The sequence below is a fragment of the Neoarius graeffei genome, chromosome 16 (assembly GCF_027579695.1).
Source record: "Neoarius graeffei isolate fNeoGra1 chromosome 16, fNeoGra1.pri, whole genome shotgun sequence".
NCBI classification, from domain to species: domain Eukaryota; kingdom Metazoa; phylum Chordata; class Actinopteri; order Siluriformes; family Ariidae; genus Neoarius; species Neoarius graeffei.
This window is the reverse complement of record NC_083584.1, coordinates 30,851,001-30,865,406: the sequence shown is the minus strand read 5'-3', so window position 1 is coordinate 30,865,406 and position 14,406 is coordinate 30,851,001. Positions and strand designations below refer to the sequence as shown.

Here is a 14,406-nt window from a genome sequence, read left to right as displayed (position 1 = left end):
CATCAGTGATGGCAAGCCGTCCTGGCCCAGATGCAGCAAAACAGGCCCAAACCATGATGCTACCACCACCATGTTTCACAGATGGGATAAGGTTCTTATGCTCGAATGCAATGTTTTCCTTTCTCTAAAAATAATGATTCTCATTTAAACCAAAAAGTTCTATTTTGGTCTCATCCGTCCACAAAACATTTTTCCAATAGCCTTCTGGCTTGTTCACGTGATCTTTAACAAACTGCAGACGAGCAGCAGTGTTCTTTTTGGAGAGCAGTGGCTTTCTCCTTGCAACCCTGCCATGCACACCATTGTTGTTCAGTGTTCTCCTGATGGTGGACTCATGAACATTAACATTAGCCAATGTGAGAGAGACCTTCAGTTGCTTAGAAGTTACCCTGGGGTCCTTTGTGACCTCGCCGACTATTACACACCTTGCTCTTGGAGTGACCTTTGTTGGTCGACCACTCCTGGGGAGGGTAACAATGGTCTTGAATTTCCTCCATTTGTGCACAATCTGTCTGACTGTGGATTGGTGGAGTCCAAACTCTTTAGAGATGGTTTTGTAACCTTTTCCAGCCTGATGAGCATCAACAATGCTTTTTCTGAGGTCCTCAGAAATCTCCTTTGTTCGTGCCATGATACACTTCCACAAACATGTGTTGTGAAGATCAGACTTTGATAGATCCCTGTTCTTTAAATAAAACAGGGTGCCCACTCACACCTGATTGTCATCCCATTGACTGAAAACACCTGACTCTGATTTCACCTTCAAGTTAACTGCTAATCCTAGAGGCTCACATACTTTTGCCACTCACAGATATGTAATATTGGCTCATTTTCCTCAATAAATAAATGACCAAGTATAATATTTTTGTCTCATTTGTTTAACTGGGTTCTCTTTATCTACTTTTAAGACTTGTGTGAAAATCTGATGTTGTTTTAGGTCATATTTATGCAGAAATATAGAAAAATCTAAAAGGCTCACAAACTTTCAAGCACCACTGTATTTGGGGCAAAAATATGTAATGTGATATATTTTTTTTCCACTTAACTACTCTTTTAAAAACTTCTCAAAGCCATTCATTATTGGGAAACGTTGCTCTGTGCTTGGCCACCATTTACCCCAAACTATTTGTTTAGCACGTAACTGTACTCCAAATAGTTGAATCAGGATAATTGGACGATTATGGTTTTGACTTGCCCTTGAAAGGTTAAAGCTGATTTATAGGATGAATGGGGTTGTGTTTTCTTTCCAGTCTGCTTGCAGGTCCTGATGTGGGTGACACACTTTGAAAAGGCTGAGGGCGACTGGAATGTTTTGCCCATGTTTGGGCAAAAGGGATCGATCGCCATAGAGAGCAGTCAGGTTTCAGTAATGGCTTTGGCATGAGTGCGAGTTTGCCTCTGTCCAGCTGAAACCATAGCACCAAGGTCACATCAGCCAGCGAAACCCAGCTTGCAGCGACCGAGGAAGGGTATTTTAGGACCCGGGCCTATTAATAGATTAATCTGCAGGATTGATTTTTAGTGTGGGGAGGAGGTAGGGGTGTTCAGGAAGTATGTCAAAAAAACAAAGCGCTGCTGGCTCGGGCTGGAGAGAAACTGACACGTCCCGTTCTTAATGATCACGGAAACCATTTGTCACATCTATGGTTTTCGTGCAAACGTTTCCTCAGTTTGTTGAGCTGCTGAAAGTTGTCATCACGTTGGAAGTGGTCCGAAAGTCCTTGTGAATAAATCTATAAAGCAGCGCTCACGTTTCAGGCGTGACTTTGTAGTCTGCCCAACACTAAGCTAAATACAGCTGGTCTCGCTTCACTTCACTTCACTCTCTTCATGTTCCCAGCCGCTCTCTGAGCTCAAGCAGCTGCTGGTGATTGATTGCACGAGTTTCATTCGAGCTGTCAGGTTTTCATTCGTGTATCCGTGCATGCTTGGGAACGTCTGTAAATTCATCCTGACATATATGAACAGCAGCCGCATAAATTCCAGACTTGTGCATGTTTAATATGTAGCACTGGATAAAATGTTGTTATTCTGGTAATAATGAAAACAAGATTCATTTGGTGTGTTTGTATTCTGAGTGAAATTTGCAGCAGAATTGTCCTTGAGAGTTGTTTTTCTAGATCATTACCTCGCCACACAGGTTTCTGTTACAGTTCTCCGTCTCGCCTGCGCACCCGAGATGCCTCGATCCTGCCGCTCCTCTGTCACCTGACCTCAAACCAAGTTTTGTCGCTGACATTTACTCATTCAACAGAGGCTTTTATCCAAAGTGACATACAATTAAGCTGAACAGATGAAGGTCTTGTTCAAGGACCCGACAGTGGCAGCTGGGCAATGCCAGGCACTTGAGTAGGAAGCAGGAATGTGCTCATAAATGTTAATACGATGCACTACAACGTTATCACAGACGATTCAGAAATATCGGTACTGTACATTCCGTTTAGGATGCTTCTACTTCGAAAGACAGCATTTTCACGATTCTCAGAAATTTGTTGTCACAAGAAACACTTCTCATCCCTAAATCACCATACAATAGCGATGGTCTAAGGAACTGTATCCTACAGCACTGTTAAATCTGACAAGGTATTGATTAATTTTCTATAATGGCAGCTCTGGAAGTCGTTCCAGTTGCCACAAGTTTATATTAATGTGTTCTTTCAAATCGTTTCTATGGCAACAACTAATTCACAGTAACTTATGACAGACGCACAATATAAGACTGATTGATTATAAATGTATTGTTTAACAAAGAAACACGATATCTCAAAGATGTCAGGACCGAGAGCTTTGATGTTTAGTTTCTTGGTTACATGACAAGCTGAGGGTTTTTTTTTTTTTGGGTCTTATTTTCCTAAAGCCCACCCCATCATGTTTCATTCCTTACTTATTTTAGCCACATTTTGATTGCGCCACCACTGAAATCAATACTATAATTTTATTCCAGGAACATTCCATGACTATTTGAAAACCGTATGACACGACCGTCATGCTGACCGAGTAGTCATTTACAATTTAAGTTGATTTCTCAATTTTTATTTATTTATTTTTTATTTAAAGGAGCGGTTTGTAATTATTTAACAGCCCTCTTTCAGCTTTGCTGAAGATGAATCACAATTGCAGTGAAAACAGACAAGCCTTCTGCTTCCTCCCAACCACAGCCCCTGTTAAATCCGTGCATGCCTTGTGGGTTTCCTTTTCAGGAAAATGAGGAAGACTTGAGTAGTGTTCATTTCTGAGCCAGAAAATGCAAATACAAGTTTGAAATGAGGGGAATAAAAGGCATTCCATTGCATGTCAATATTGCACATCAGCTTTAAATTTGAAAATATATTTATAACAGGTCAATCTTTTATGTAGGATTTTACATACTGTACCTTTAATCATGTTTATGTTCCAAAATTGTCTTATGCTTCCATTTGATCTCCCAAAGCCCTTTATTGGTTAAGACAGTGAATGTACAAGCATGTTTTTAAGTAGAATATTATTTTAAATTAAAAATGTTTAGCGGTTGTAGACACGTGGTTTTAACTGTTTGACTTTCCCATGTTAAGCAGGAAGCCATAATAAATGAAAAAGTCAATATTTGGTGTGAGACGACCCTTTGCTTAAAAAAAAAAAATAGTAGTCTCGGGTACAGTGAGTGCAGTTTTATAAGGAAATGAGCTGTAGGTTTTACTGAGCGTCTTACAGAACCAGCCCCAGTTCTTCTGGACACTTTGTCACACTTGCTTCTGAATTTTTCACCAAAACCCAGTAGCCTTCATTATGATTTCTTTTTTAATCTGAAAAGTCGTCTCGTATGGAATACGCTGCTCAGACACCGTGTTTTTTTTTTTTCTGTAACATTTAATTTTGTGCTGGAAAATGAACATTTGGACTCTAAAATGTTTTTGTACTGACCTGATAATGTAGACGTCATAAAATAGAAATCTGTAACAAAGTTTGTATGGGGGGGGGATAGGGTGCCCAAGACTTTTGCACAGGTATGTGTGTGTGTATATACAGTGTGTGTGTGTGTGTGTGTGTGTGTGTATATATAATATATATATATATATATATATATATACGTGTATGTGTATATAAATAAAATATACACACGCGCATACATACATACATATATATATAATCATAATTAGTTCAAAGCTGAGCTTTGAGGAGCAGTTTATAGCTACCTATGGATTCGGGCTCATCTTTTTTATGACTAGTTTCCCCCAGTAATGTGCTATTGTTGGCTAATCAGTGTTGGTATGACTGTCTTTCATAGCTCTTGATTATTTATTCTTGCCTACAGACCATGTCTTTATTAGGGCCCGAGCACTGTTCGGTGCGAAGACCCTATTGTTTTTTGAAGTATTATTATTATTATTATTTTTCTGTCGCGTTTGGCTTTGTTTGAGGCTTTTTCCATGCACGAAAACTCATGAAATTTGATACACACATCAGTCGTTGTAACCGCTTCTCAGCCACAGACGTTTTGGCCCCGGGCATGGCCCAGGGACTTCATAGCGCCCCCTAATTGAAACAAAACTCTTCAGAACTTATGGCCAGAACCTTACTCAGAACTCTTAGATCAGTACAAAAATGACATGAATCATGATAGTTGTCCTAGCAACAGACACACACACACACACACACACACACTCTCTCTCTCTCTCTCTCTCTCTCTTTCTTTCTCTCTCTCTCTGACTTGCCATCATTGTGCGTTTAGTTGCAGACATATGAAAACTCTGCATGTACACATACACTCACTGCAGACACAGGAAAGCTAAGATGACTTAAGATTACAGCATGAGAGAGATAAGGAGGAAACACATGTATAGTTTTGTACATATATAAATGTACATCTTCACACCACGGAAACACACACACACACACACACACAGTCTTTGTCTATCTCTCATCCGTCAAGCAGTCATGGCATTTGCAACATGCACATCACCTTTGAACATTTGATGAATATATGACATGTGACTGTTTTGTTGGGTGGCAGGATGTCCTGGGTTGCAGAACCACACATGCGAGGGCCCGTCAAGGCCGCTAGCGGCTTTAATTATTGTTGTTGTTGTTGTTGTTGTTATAATAGTAACTTGTTCTTTTTTTGTGTTCTTTACAATCATCCAGTTAAACATTTAACCAAGGGCTAGTTTATTTCTTTTTAGGAGTTATTTATTTAATATATACAGTAAATCAGTTAAAGAAGGTCATATGTAGGAGGAGCGGATAATTTCCCAGAGGTGCATATGATCGAGTGGGACAAGGGTCGACTACAGTTACCATTAACATGGTTTAGAGTTGAACCTGACCTTTAACATTACCATCAAATAGTAAAATGGACACACAGTGTATGTTGTTATGATATGAATAGTGAAAATATTGAAATTATCTCAGGTCAAAGATTTATATCTCCAATTCTGAAAGGGACATAAATAATGGCGCATTCTCTAATAACTATAAACTATCTAATGAGGCCTACCATTTGGCCTTATTAACACACACACACACACACAGAGCACACTTTTTAATACTATTCTCTGAGAAGCATTTGGATCTTCTCACTGAAACATTTTGCTTTTTATTCTCATCAAACCGTTTTGGATTTTTACTTTTTTTGGTTCATTTTGCTTTATATTTGTTGCTGAATTGTAAAATAGATACCGTTTTTTGTTTTCAGAAACCATGAGTGTGTAAACTTTTGCACTGAACTGTCCATAATCAGAGCTTGACTTTTTTTTTTTTAATGTTGATCACAGACTTCTCATGTTTGAAAAGTGTTTTATGTTGGGTAACCGGTTAGGTTTATAAGAAAGGAGGTTGTGGTATTAACCAATGGACCCTCGGTTAGTCGGAGTGTCTCCGCCTCGGCCAGAGTGATTGGTGTGGGTGTGTGCACATGCACCACAGTGCTTTATAATAATGGTACGTGCATGTTGTAAACTCAGACAACCTGGATCACTCTTCAGCACCTGTTCCCATCAGCAAACATGGCGAACTTTGTGTCGGTGAGTTTAAACTTTTGTAACAACAAAGCTTTGTGATGGAAACTACTATTGGAGTTGTAAATGGATATTTGTTCATGCTGCACAAAACAGGTTTGATGTCTCTGTAGACGTGAGTGGGTGAGTAAGTGGTAGGATGTTATATCCAGGTTTTAGTTTGTGTGTATTAATTTGTTAAGCGTTTAGTCAAAGTGTCTTAGTAGGACGACTGAATATATAATTTGCTCTTGACTTTTGCAATACTGATATTAAATAAGCCAACACTTTTTGACAAAACACAATTTATTGTCGTCTTTAAGCGTGTTTTCTGCGGGCGCTTGAGTAAATCGTGGCATCGGTGAGATCCAAAAAAGTTAACGTCAGTTAAGTCTTTAAGCATGACACTATTTGGTTTAATGTGTTTCAAGGCATGCTGTCATCACACTGTATAGCGATTTATGTTCTCCATAAGTCTTTTAAATCCATATACTCCAGCATAGAGTTGTTGAAGGAGCTGATAGTCATTTAAGTTTTTCCCACAAAATTGAGCAGGAATAAGCGTAACAATTTCCCAGCCTCCTTCTGATTTATTTATTTATTTATTTAAGGTTTGGTGGTTAGGATGAGCTAAGAAGAGTTTCTCAGAAACTTGTACTAATTCTTTATCATGCTTATCACTGTATAAGTTTCACCTTTTTGAACGCTCACTACTTTCACGTCCTACAGCCTGAAACCTCCGGTTTCAATCGAAACGTTGTTTACTGGGTGGCACGGTGGCGTAGTGGTTAGCGCTGTCGCCTCACAGCAAGAAGGTCCGGGTTCGAGCCCCGTGGCCGGCGAGGGCCTTTCTGTGCAGAGTTTGCATGTTCTCCCTGTGTCCACGTGGGTTTCCTCCGGGTGCTCTGGTTTCCCCCACAGTCCAAAGACATGCAGGTTAGGTTAACTGGTGACTCTAAATTGACCGTAGGTGTGAATGTGAGTGTGAATGGTTGTCTGTGTCTATGTGTCAGCCCTGTGATGACCTGGCGACTTGTCCAGGGTGTACCCCGCCTTTCGCCCGTGGTCGGCTGCGATAGGCTCCAGCTTGCCTGCGACCCTGTAGAACAGGATAAAGTGGCTAGAGATAATGAGATGAGACGTTGTTTACTTCGCTTAACTTTTTATCGTGGGTTCCATGCTGTCTTTTTCTTATTATAAACATTAATAAGAAAGGACGCGATGATGTGTGATAAATTTGGTACCGAATGTTTTTTCCAGAATTTTTTCCAATCCTTTTCATTTTCTTTTTATAAATTTTTAGAAGTATCATATGGAATATTTTATGATGCAGATGTTTGTTTGTTTGTTTGTTTGTTTGTTTGTTTGTTTGTTTGTTTAAATCTTCCAACAAAATGTTATAAGCATCACATTTGGCAGCGCAAGTCCCTTTATTTCCCAGCAGGTCATCTCAAAAACGATGCACGCTTGTTTACATAAGAGGCTTTTTAATGACGCACATGTTGTACCCAACTGTAATGACTCACACAATAATAACTACAGCAGTTCCAGCACAGCCTTCACGCCACACATGATTCATTAGTGCTGCTCCTCACAACCAACACCGCGTTCACGGCCACCTTTTCACATTCTCTTCCTCCACTCCAACCACTTTCACAGCCACCGAAATGTCATTTTTGCTTTTATCCTCGGCAAGGAATGAATACTGTTGCAGCTACACCTGCTTTGTACGTGGTGTATTCATGTTATCATTTATTGTATGAAATCAAGCGTGATGATTTGAGAAAGGTAAAGGTAGCACTTTAGTGAACTTATTGCACGATTTCATTTTGGTGACACGTGATGATTAATGAATTGTTGCTTCTTTGCTGATGCCAAGTTCCCGTTTTTGTTTCCTAGATGGCCACCTGTCACATTTGCAATAAGACGTCCAGGGAAATTGGGATGAACAGGGATTTTCTGCGGTCCTTACCAAAGAAAGCACCAGTGAGCGTGTCGAAACGCAGGACGACTCAGTCTGCAGAGAAGCTGACGCCCAAGCCCAACTTTCATGACAAAACACCAAACAGAACACCAAAGTAAGCTACTTCATTCCTCCAACGATGCCACAGCCATCCATGACCACAGAGTCAGGGCAGTTAAATTGGCTGTGCTGACTGGGTGGGAAGGATTGGGAAAATAGCCAATCATGGACATCTATGAGCTCATGTATGTAGAAGGGGGTAGATACACACACACTTTCCTCCAAGTGTGTTACGCTGCACTGTAGCGCAGCATGAGTGATAGGGGTTGAAGGCTGACGTTGACTGCCTTCACATTTTGCTAATTGTTATATGATAGCGGAGAGATGGCTGGTGGTAGGAATTGGCAGGTGATGAAACTGTGAAAATTGGATTTTAAAAAAAGCTTCTTAAAGCTAGACGGCCTTTCGATTTCATAAAATCGGTGAAGTTTAGTTCCCTCTGAAATTTGGTCATTGTGATATATGTCTCATCTCATTATCTCTAGCCGCTTTATCCTTCTACAGGGTCGCAGGCAAGCTGGAGCCTATCCCAGCTGACTACGGGCGAAAGGCGGGGTACACCCTGGACAAGTCGCCAGGTCATCACAGGGTGTGATATATGTTTATTTCTGTAATATCTCACAAAATATCAGGCCATTCTGTGGCTGGGAAGTTATTTAATTTGAGGAGATTCCTGAGCAAATAATGTGCATGAAATCGCTCGCTTCATGCAGTCAAGCAGACAGAGGAAGTCCGTGTGCACATAGACATATAAACATGGACGCCGCATTGAGCTGGTGGCCCCGTTGCTGGGATACGTCAGAGTGTCCGCCATATTTGATGTGGCAAATCTTCCCCGTAAACCAATGCAAGTAAATGGACTGAACTTCATAAAGCCCCTTTCTACAATAATATTTAACTCGATGCCTTTTATTCACCCATTAAGACACACACGTATATATTTGGGAAACAAACAGGCATCAAAACAACATATATAACTTTTAATGTGATGGTTATAAATAGTGTGCGAAATACCCTGTACACTGCAAACTAGCGACAGATACGCGATAGATAGCTCAGGTAAGCTAATCAGTCAGCATACCGTAGCAAGCTACCAAAACCTGAGGCCACAATAACCAACCTACAAGACTGAATATGATAAATGATGGAAATAGTGGAAAAACTGGAAATAGTGAATGAAAATAAAAATGTACTGTTTTATTTATTGAGTCACCACACAGACCTACTCTCGTTGAATAAAGTGAGCTGAATGACCGCCAAACTGAGTTCGGACAGGTTCTAACGTCATACCAAAACAAAATACATCACTGATTCCTTCACATTCAGAAAGGTTAAAAACATTCATCATACGTTCAAAAACGTTCATCATCTAATTCTCACTGCTTATAACTATACACCCGGTGGAGATGAGCTGGGAAACTGAAGACTGAAGGAACAGTATTGAAAAGTATTTTTCCAGTCTCACCTGTGAAAGGTAATCCCATGTGATCTCGTTTGGACGGGAAACCTGTTGGTACAGTTAAACGCAGCACATGAATGAGGCATCTTTATTCTCGGCTACTGTCTAGACGCTATACCAGAGACGTTGAAGAATCTCCACTTTGCCACATCCAATATGGCGGCGAGGATGACGTATGATTCTACGCAGAAGGCGGCGTCTATGTTTATATGTCTATAGGTTTACCTGAGTCGTCGTCGTCTTTGGGGTTTTTCGGCAGCTGGCAGCCAGCGTTGAATTACTGCCATTTACAGGTTTACCTTGACCATGCACTGACAGTTACATCATTCTTTCACTAAACGAACAGCTGATCACACCAAGGTGCTCGCTGAGCGCCGATATTTATTAGTTTGGGCCTGCGTTTCCTTTCCTTCGCAACATAACGTCTTTTCTTCTCACTTTCCGTTACCGTAGTCGGTCTTTCACGTTTCATTCGCACACTCACGTCCTCCATTGTTCTCTCCTGTTTCAAATTGTATCCCACAATGCCTTGCGTGAACGGGGAAAGCCCACCATGTCATGCATGATGTCGTATTTTGAATGAGGTCACAGTGAAGCAGGAAAAAAATAGCGGAGAATTTAGGGCCACATGGCTCTAAATTCATTAATAGTTCTTTTAGGGGAAAGAAGTAATAAAATTCAAAGTCTGTGATTTTTGAATTCTGTAGCTTTCGGTCCACTAAAAACAAAAACTGGGTGTTCTTTTTATGACCTAAACGTGAAAAATCTGGAAGGCAGTCTACCTTTATAAGCTCATCTTGGCTTCATTTAAATTGTCTGTTAGCTTCTGATGCGTATCAGCATATCGGTGTGTAGATAATAAGTAATTTAGATTTAAGTAGACAAGTTTTTCATTCACGATATATAGTAAGCGGATAAAATGAAAATGTGTCTACAAAAACCGTAAATGCATAAATATGAAAAAAGAAGTGTTAAAGTCCAAAGTGAGAGGATCCAAAAACTGCTCAGAGGATATAACGGAATTATGAAATAATTTTCGAGGCAGATTATAAGTTATTAGAGAATATTCATGTAACATTGAGAAACTGGCATGCCAACATTTTTGAACTGGTTGTTGATGAAAATAATAATAATCCTGGCATATACTGTACTATTTATCAGGGGAAAGGAAGGCACATCCAGGAAACCGAAAAATACTGAATATATTCATGGTAGAAATGATTTTTTTTAGGGTACACAAACTTATGCTGAAACACAAACTGCATATTAACGCAAGATAGTAGAGCCTTAGAGAATTTAGAGACCTCTAAAATGGCTGAGAAGAGAGTCTAAACCACATACCATAACCATTTTTTTTTAATCTCCTCCTTAGGGCAAGATCATCTGAACGCGGCGGCTCCTGGAAGTCAAGCAGTGGGAAAAAATCTGTTTTGTCACGTGTTAAGAAGTTTCTGATGCTTGAAGACTGCCAGAAGAGTAAACCAGGGAGTCTGAAAGACTTCCTCACCTCTCTGTAAGAGCCTTCTGGACCACAGAACCCAGAAACCCCACACCAGCAGGGTCGAGCCTGCTTTAGTTTCAAACAAGGAGGAATGGAACGAAAGGTGGTTGGCTGTGCTCCTTTAGTGTTCACTACAGCGACACCTGCTGGACAAATCGTTAAAACCTGGTTTACAAATAATCGGGCCCTTTTACCGTTCCGTGTTTTCCATCCCGGTTCCGAGAAGAGAAGTGACTGCCTTTACAAGTGATCTTTTCAGTACAGCTGAAAGGCTGTAAACGCTGCATCCTACATTAAATAAATGTTATTCATTCCTGTCACTGTTATGATGACAAGTGTGTGTTGGCTTCATTTTCCAGGTTTTTCCATCTTGTCTAGTGATCTCTCAGAGACCCTTGCATGGTTCACATTTTATCGGTATTCATTGCTCATTTGCTTTAATTCAGCAGGAACGGAATTTTGAAAACGTTGGCTCTCAAAAGGTCTCGGAGGATTGAATCAGTAAACACTGGGAAAGAGAAAGCGTCGCTTAGGTCATGTTTTTGTAGTAAGAGAAATTGATATATAGTTATATAGATATGCTTTGTATATATTTAACCTCCTAAGGCCCAAGCTGTTTTTTTACATGCATTTTTTATTTCTCTTTGCTATTTGGGCTTATTAGAACCTGATTAGAATAAAAACTAAGCATCATCTTTTGATAAGATGTACTTTTAGAGAAAAAGTATGTCCACATATGTGGATTCTTGTTCCGAATTTCTAAAAAGTGCTGTCCACGCATGTGACCGCTAAGCCCTAGGAGGTTAAAGGAGAACTGAAGGCAGATTTTTTTTTTTATGATCAAAATTCTATTTCTCATTTTATTAAATATCGGAATGCATTTTTGATCGCTATTTTGTCACTGCTGTAGCAAGTTATGAGTGTTTGAAATATGGTATGTAATATATCAGTCCATATGTCAAAGCAATGGCCGTAAACGAGATTCGTTGAGCCCTGTGCGAGGCATCATAGGACGGAAGTAAAACGTACAGCGGAAATCAAAGTGGCCAACATCTGCCAACGTTGTCAAAAGACGCACGTGCTCTCCTTCGAATGCTGATGTAATCAAGCTGGAAGTTTTGTTTGTTTTGATAGCAATCAGGAAAGTTTGGAAAAAAAGTAGGCAGTAATCGTCATTTAAACTCGTTTTTGCGCAATATTTTGTTTGGAAAACAGTTTTCAAAATGGCGGCACGGACACCTGGCTGACACTTCACGTTTCGAAGTCTCGCACAAGTCTCGTGAAGATCGCACGGATAAGCGACGCCTGCCGTGGGCCAAACGAACTAAATTCAACATGGCTAAAAACCGAATAGGCCGATAAGTATACTATTTAATTGGAATTAGTCGCCAATACGAGTCACGATATAAAGTTACTAAAACCGAAAACGTAATTGAATAACACGGTAATTAAGAAAAAATGCAAGTTTAAAACTGACTTCAGTTCTCTTTTAACAATTATTTACTGAAGGTGAAGTAAATATCCGTGAATAATAACTGAGACAAAGTCGAGGTTATTATTCACCGATATTTACTGAGCCTGCGGTGGATAATTGTTTTAGTGTAAACACACGGGTGATTATTTAAAAAAAAAATTTAATCATTTATTTCAAACTGCAAAAGCAGCATGCAAATGTAATAAAGGTGTGATGCAGACCTGTTACTTATCTATCCCGACTCGTAAAATACTTTGTTTTGAAATAGATAAATTAAATCACAATTCCACCTGACCTTTGAATAGTTTTGGACCAAACTTCGTAGCATCTTTAGTGCTTTTAGGAGCAGCATTTTCTTCCATCATTTGTAATTCTTCCTCACTTACAGTAACGAAGCGATTGGCCGCCATTTTGCTGAATCACTCGATGTGATTGGTCGAGAAATTCTGACTATTTCTCAATAATCAGTGCACCCGATTTTCTATAATCACCTCCGTATTTATACTAAATACATTTGTTTGAGTTTACACACAATATTTTTAAGTAGATCACGCACTCTTTTTGTGACCGGACTTTTTTCACGATTAAGATTTGCACAGTGGTCAGGGCTTTTAGTGTTTTAATAAATGTTTACATTTAATGGACTGTTTTTTGCTTTAAAATTGTATTGCAAAGACCAAATCTGTGTTGCTATAGCCACGTTACGATACAGTGTCAAGTGAATGCAACTTGTACGCAAACATCACTTATTTTCAATAAATTAGTTGTGAAGTAGATGAATTGTGTGTTTTGTGTCTTTACTGTACCCTGCCCCCTCTGAAGGTGACACGCTTTAAAGCTAGACGGCCTTTCGATTTCATAAAATCGGTTAAATTTACAGTAGTTCCCTCTGAAATTTGGTCATTGTGATATATGTTTATTTCTGTAATATCTCACAAAATATCAGGCCATTCTGTGGCTGGGAAGTTATTTAATTTGAGGGGATTCCCGAGCAAATAATGTGCATGAAATCGCTCGATTTGCGCAGTCAAGCAGACAGAGGAAGACCGTGTGCGCATGCGCAGGTTTACCTTTGACTGTGCACTGACAATTACATCGTTCTGTCGTTAAATGAACAGCTGATCACACCGAGGTGCTCGCTAACCGCTGATATTTATTAGTTTGGTCCTGCGTTTCCTTTCCTTTGCAACATAATGTCTTTTCTTCTCGCTTTCCATTAGTGTCGTCGGTCTTTCACATTTCACACACTCGCATCCGCCATTTTTCTCTCGTTTCAAGTTTGTATCCCACAGTGCCTTGTGCGAACAGGGAAAGCCCACCATGTCATGCATGACATAGCATCTTGAATTGGGTGATGGTGAAGCAGGACAAAATAGCGGAGAATTTAGGGCCATGTGGCCCAAAATTCATTAAGTGTTCTATTGGGGGGGAATAAAACTGGAAGTCTGTGATTTGAATTCAGTAGCTTTCGGTCCGGGGTGGCACGGTGGTGTAGTGGTTAGCGCTGTCGCCTCACAGCAAGAAGGTCCGGGTTCGAGCCCCGTGGCCGGCGACGGCCTTTCTGTGCGGAGTTTGCATGTTCTCCCCGTGTCCGCGTGGGTTTCCTCTGGGTGCTCCGGTTTCCCCCACAGTCCAAAGACATGCAGGTTAGGTTAACCGGTGACTCTAAATTGAGCGTAGGTGTGAATGGTTGTCTATGTGTCAGCCCTGTGATGACCTGGCGACTTGTCCAGGGTGTACCCCGCCTTTCGCCCGTAGTCAGCTGGGATAGGCTCCAGCTTGCCTGCGACCCTGTAGAACAGGATAAAGCGGCTAGAGATAATGAGATGAGATGAGCTTTCGGTCCACTAAGCAAAAATAATTGGGTGTCAGGGAAAATTCTTTTTATGACCTACGCTTGAAAAATCTGAAAGGCAGTCTATCTTTAAATCAGAGCTCCTCTTCAGTCTGGGTTGAAAATAACAACCATTTCGTGGA

General features: G+C 40.3%; 1 protein-coding gene across 1 annotated transcript in view; it reads left to right on the top strand.

The window, feature by feature from the left end:
- c16h18orf21 (chromosome 16 C18orf21 homolog) overlaps positions 1-13,205 on the top strand; it is a 42,969-nt gene extending 29,764 nt beyond the window's left edge. The window contains exons 4-5 of the mRNA XM_060942771.1: positions 7,872-8,050; positions 10,827-13,205. Coding sequence (XP_060798754.1) covers positions 7,872-8,050; positions 10,827-10,971 — 324 coding nt within the window. The 3' untranslated portion in view covers positions 10,972-13,205. The remainder of the gene's footprint in view (positions 1-7,871; positions 8,051-10,826) is intronic.
- The last annotated feature ends 1,201 nt before the right edge of the window (positions 13,206-14,406 follow it).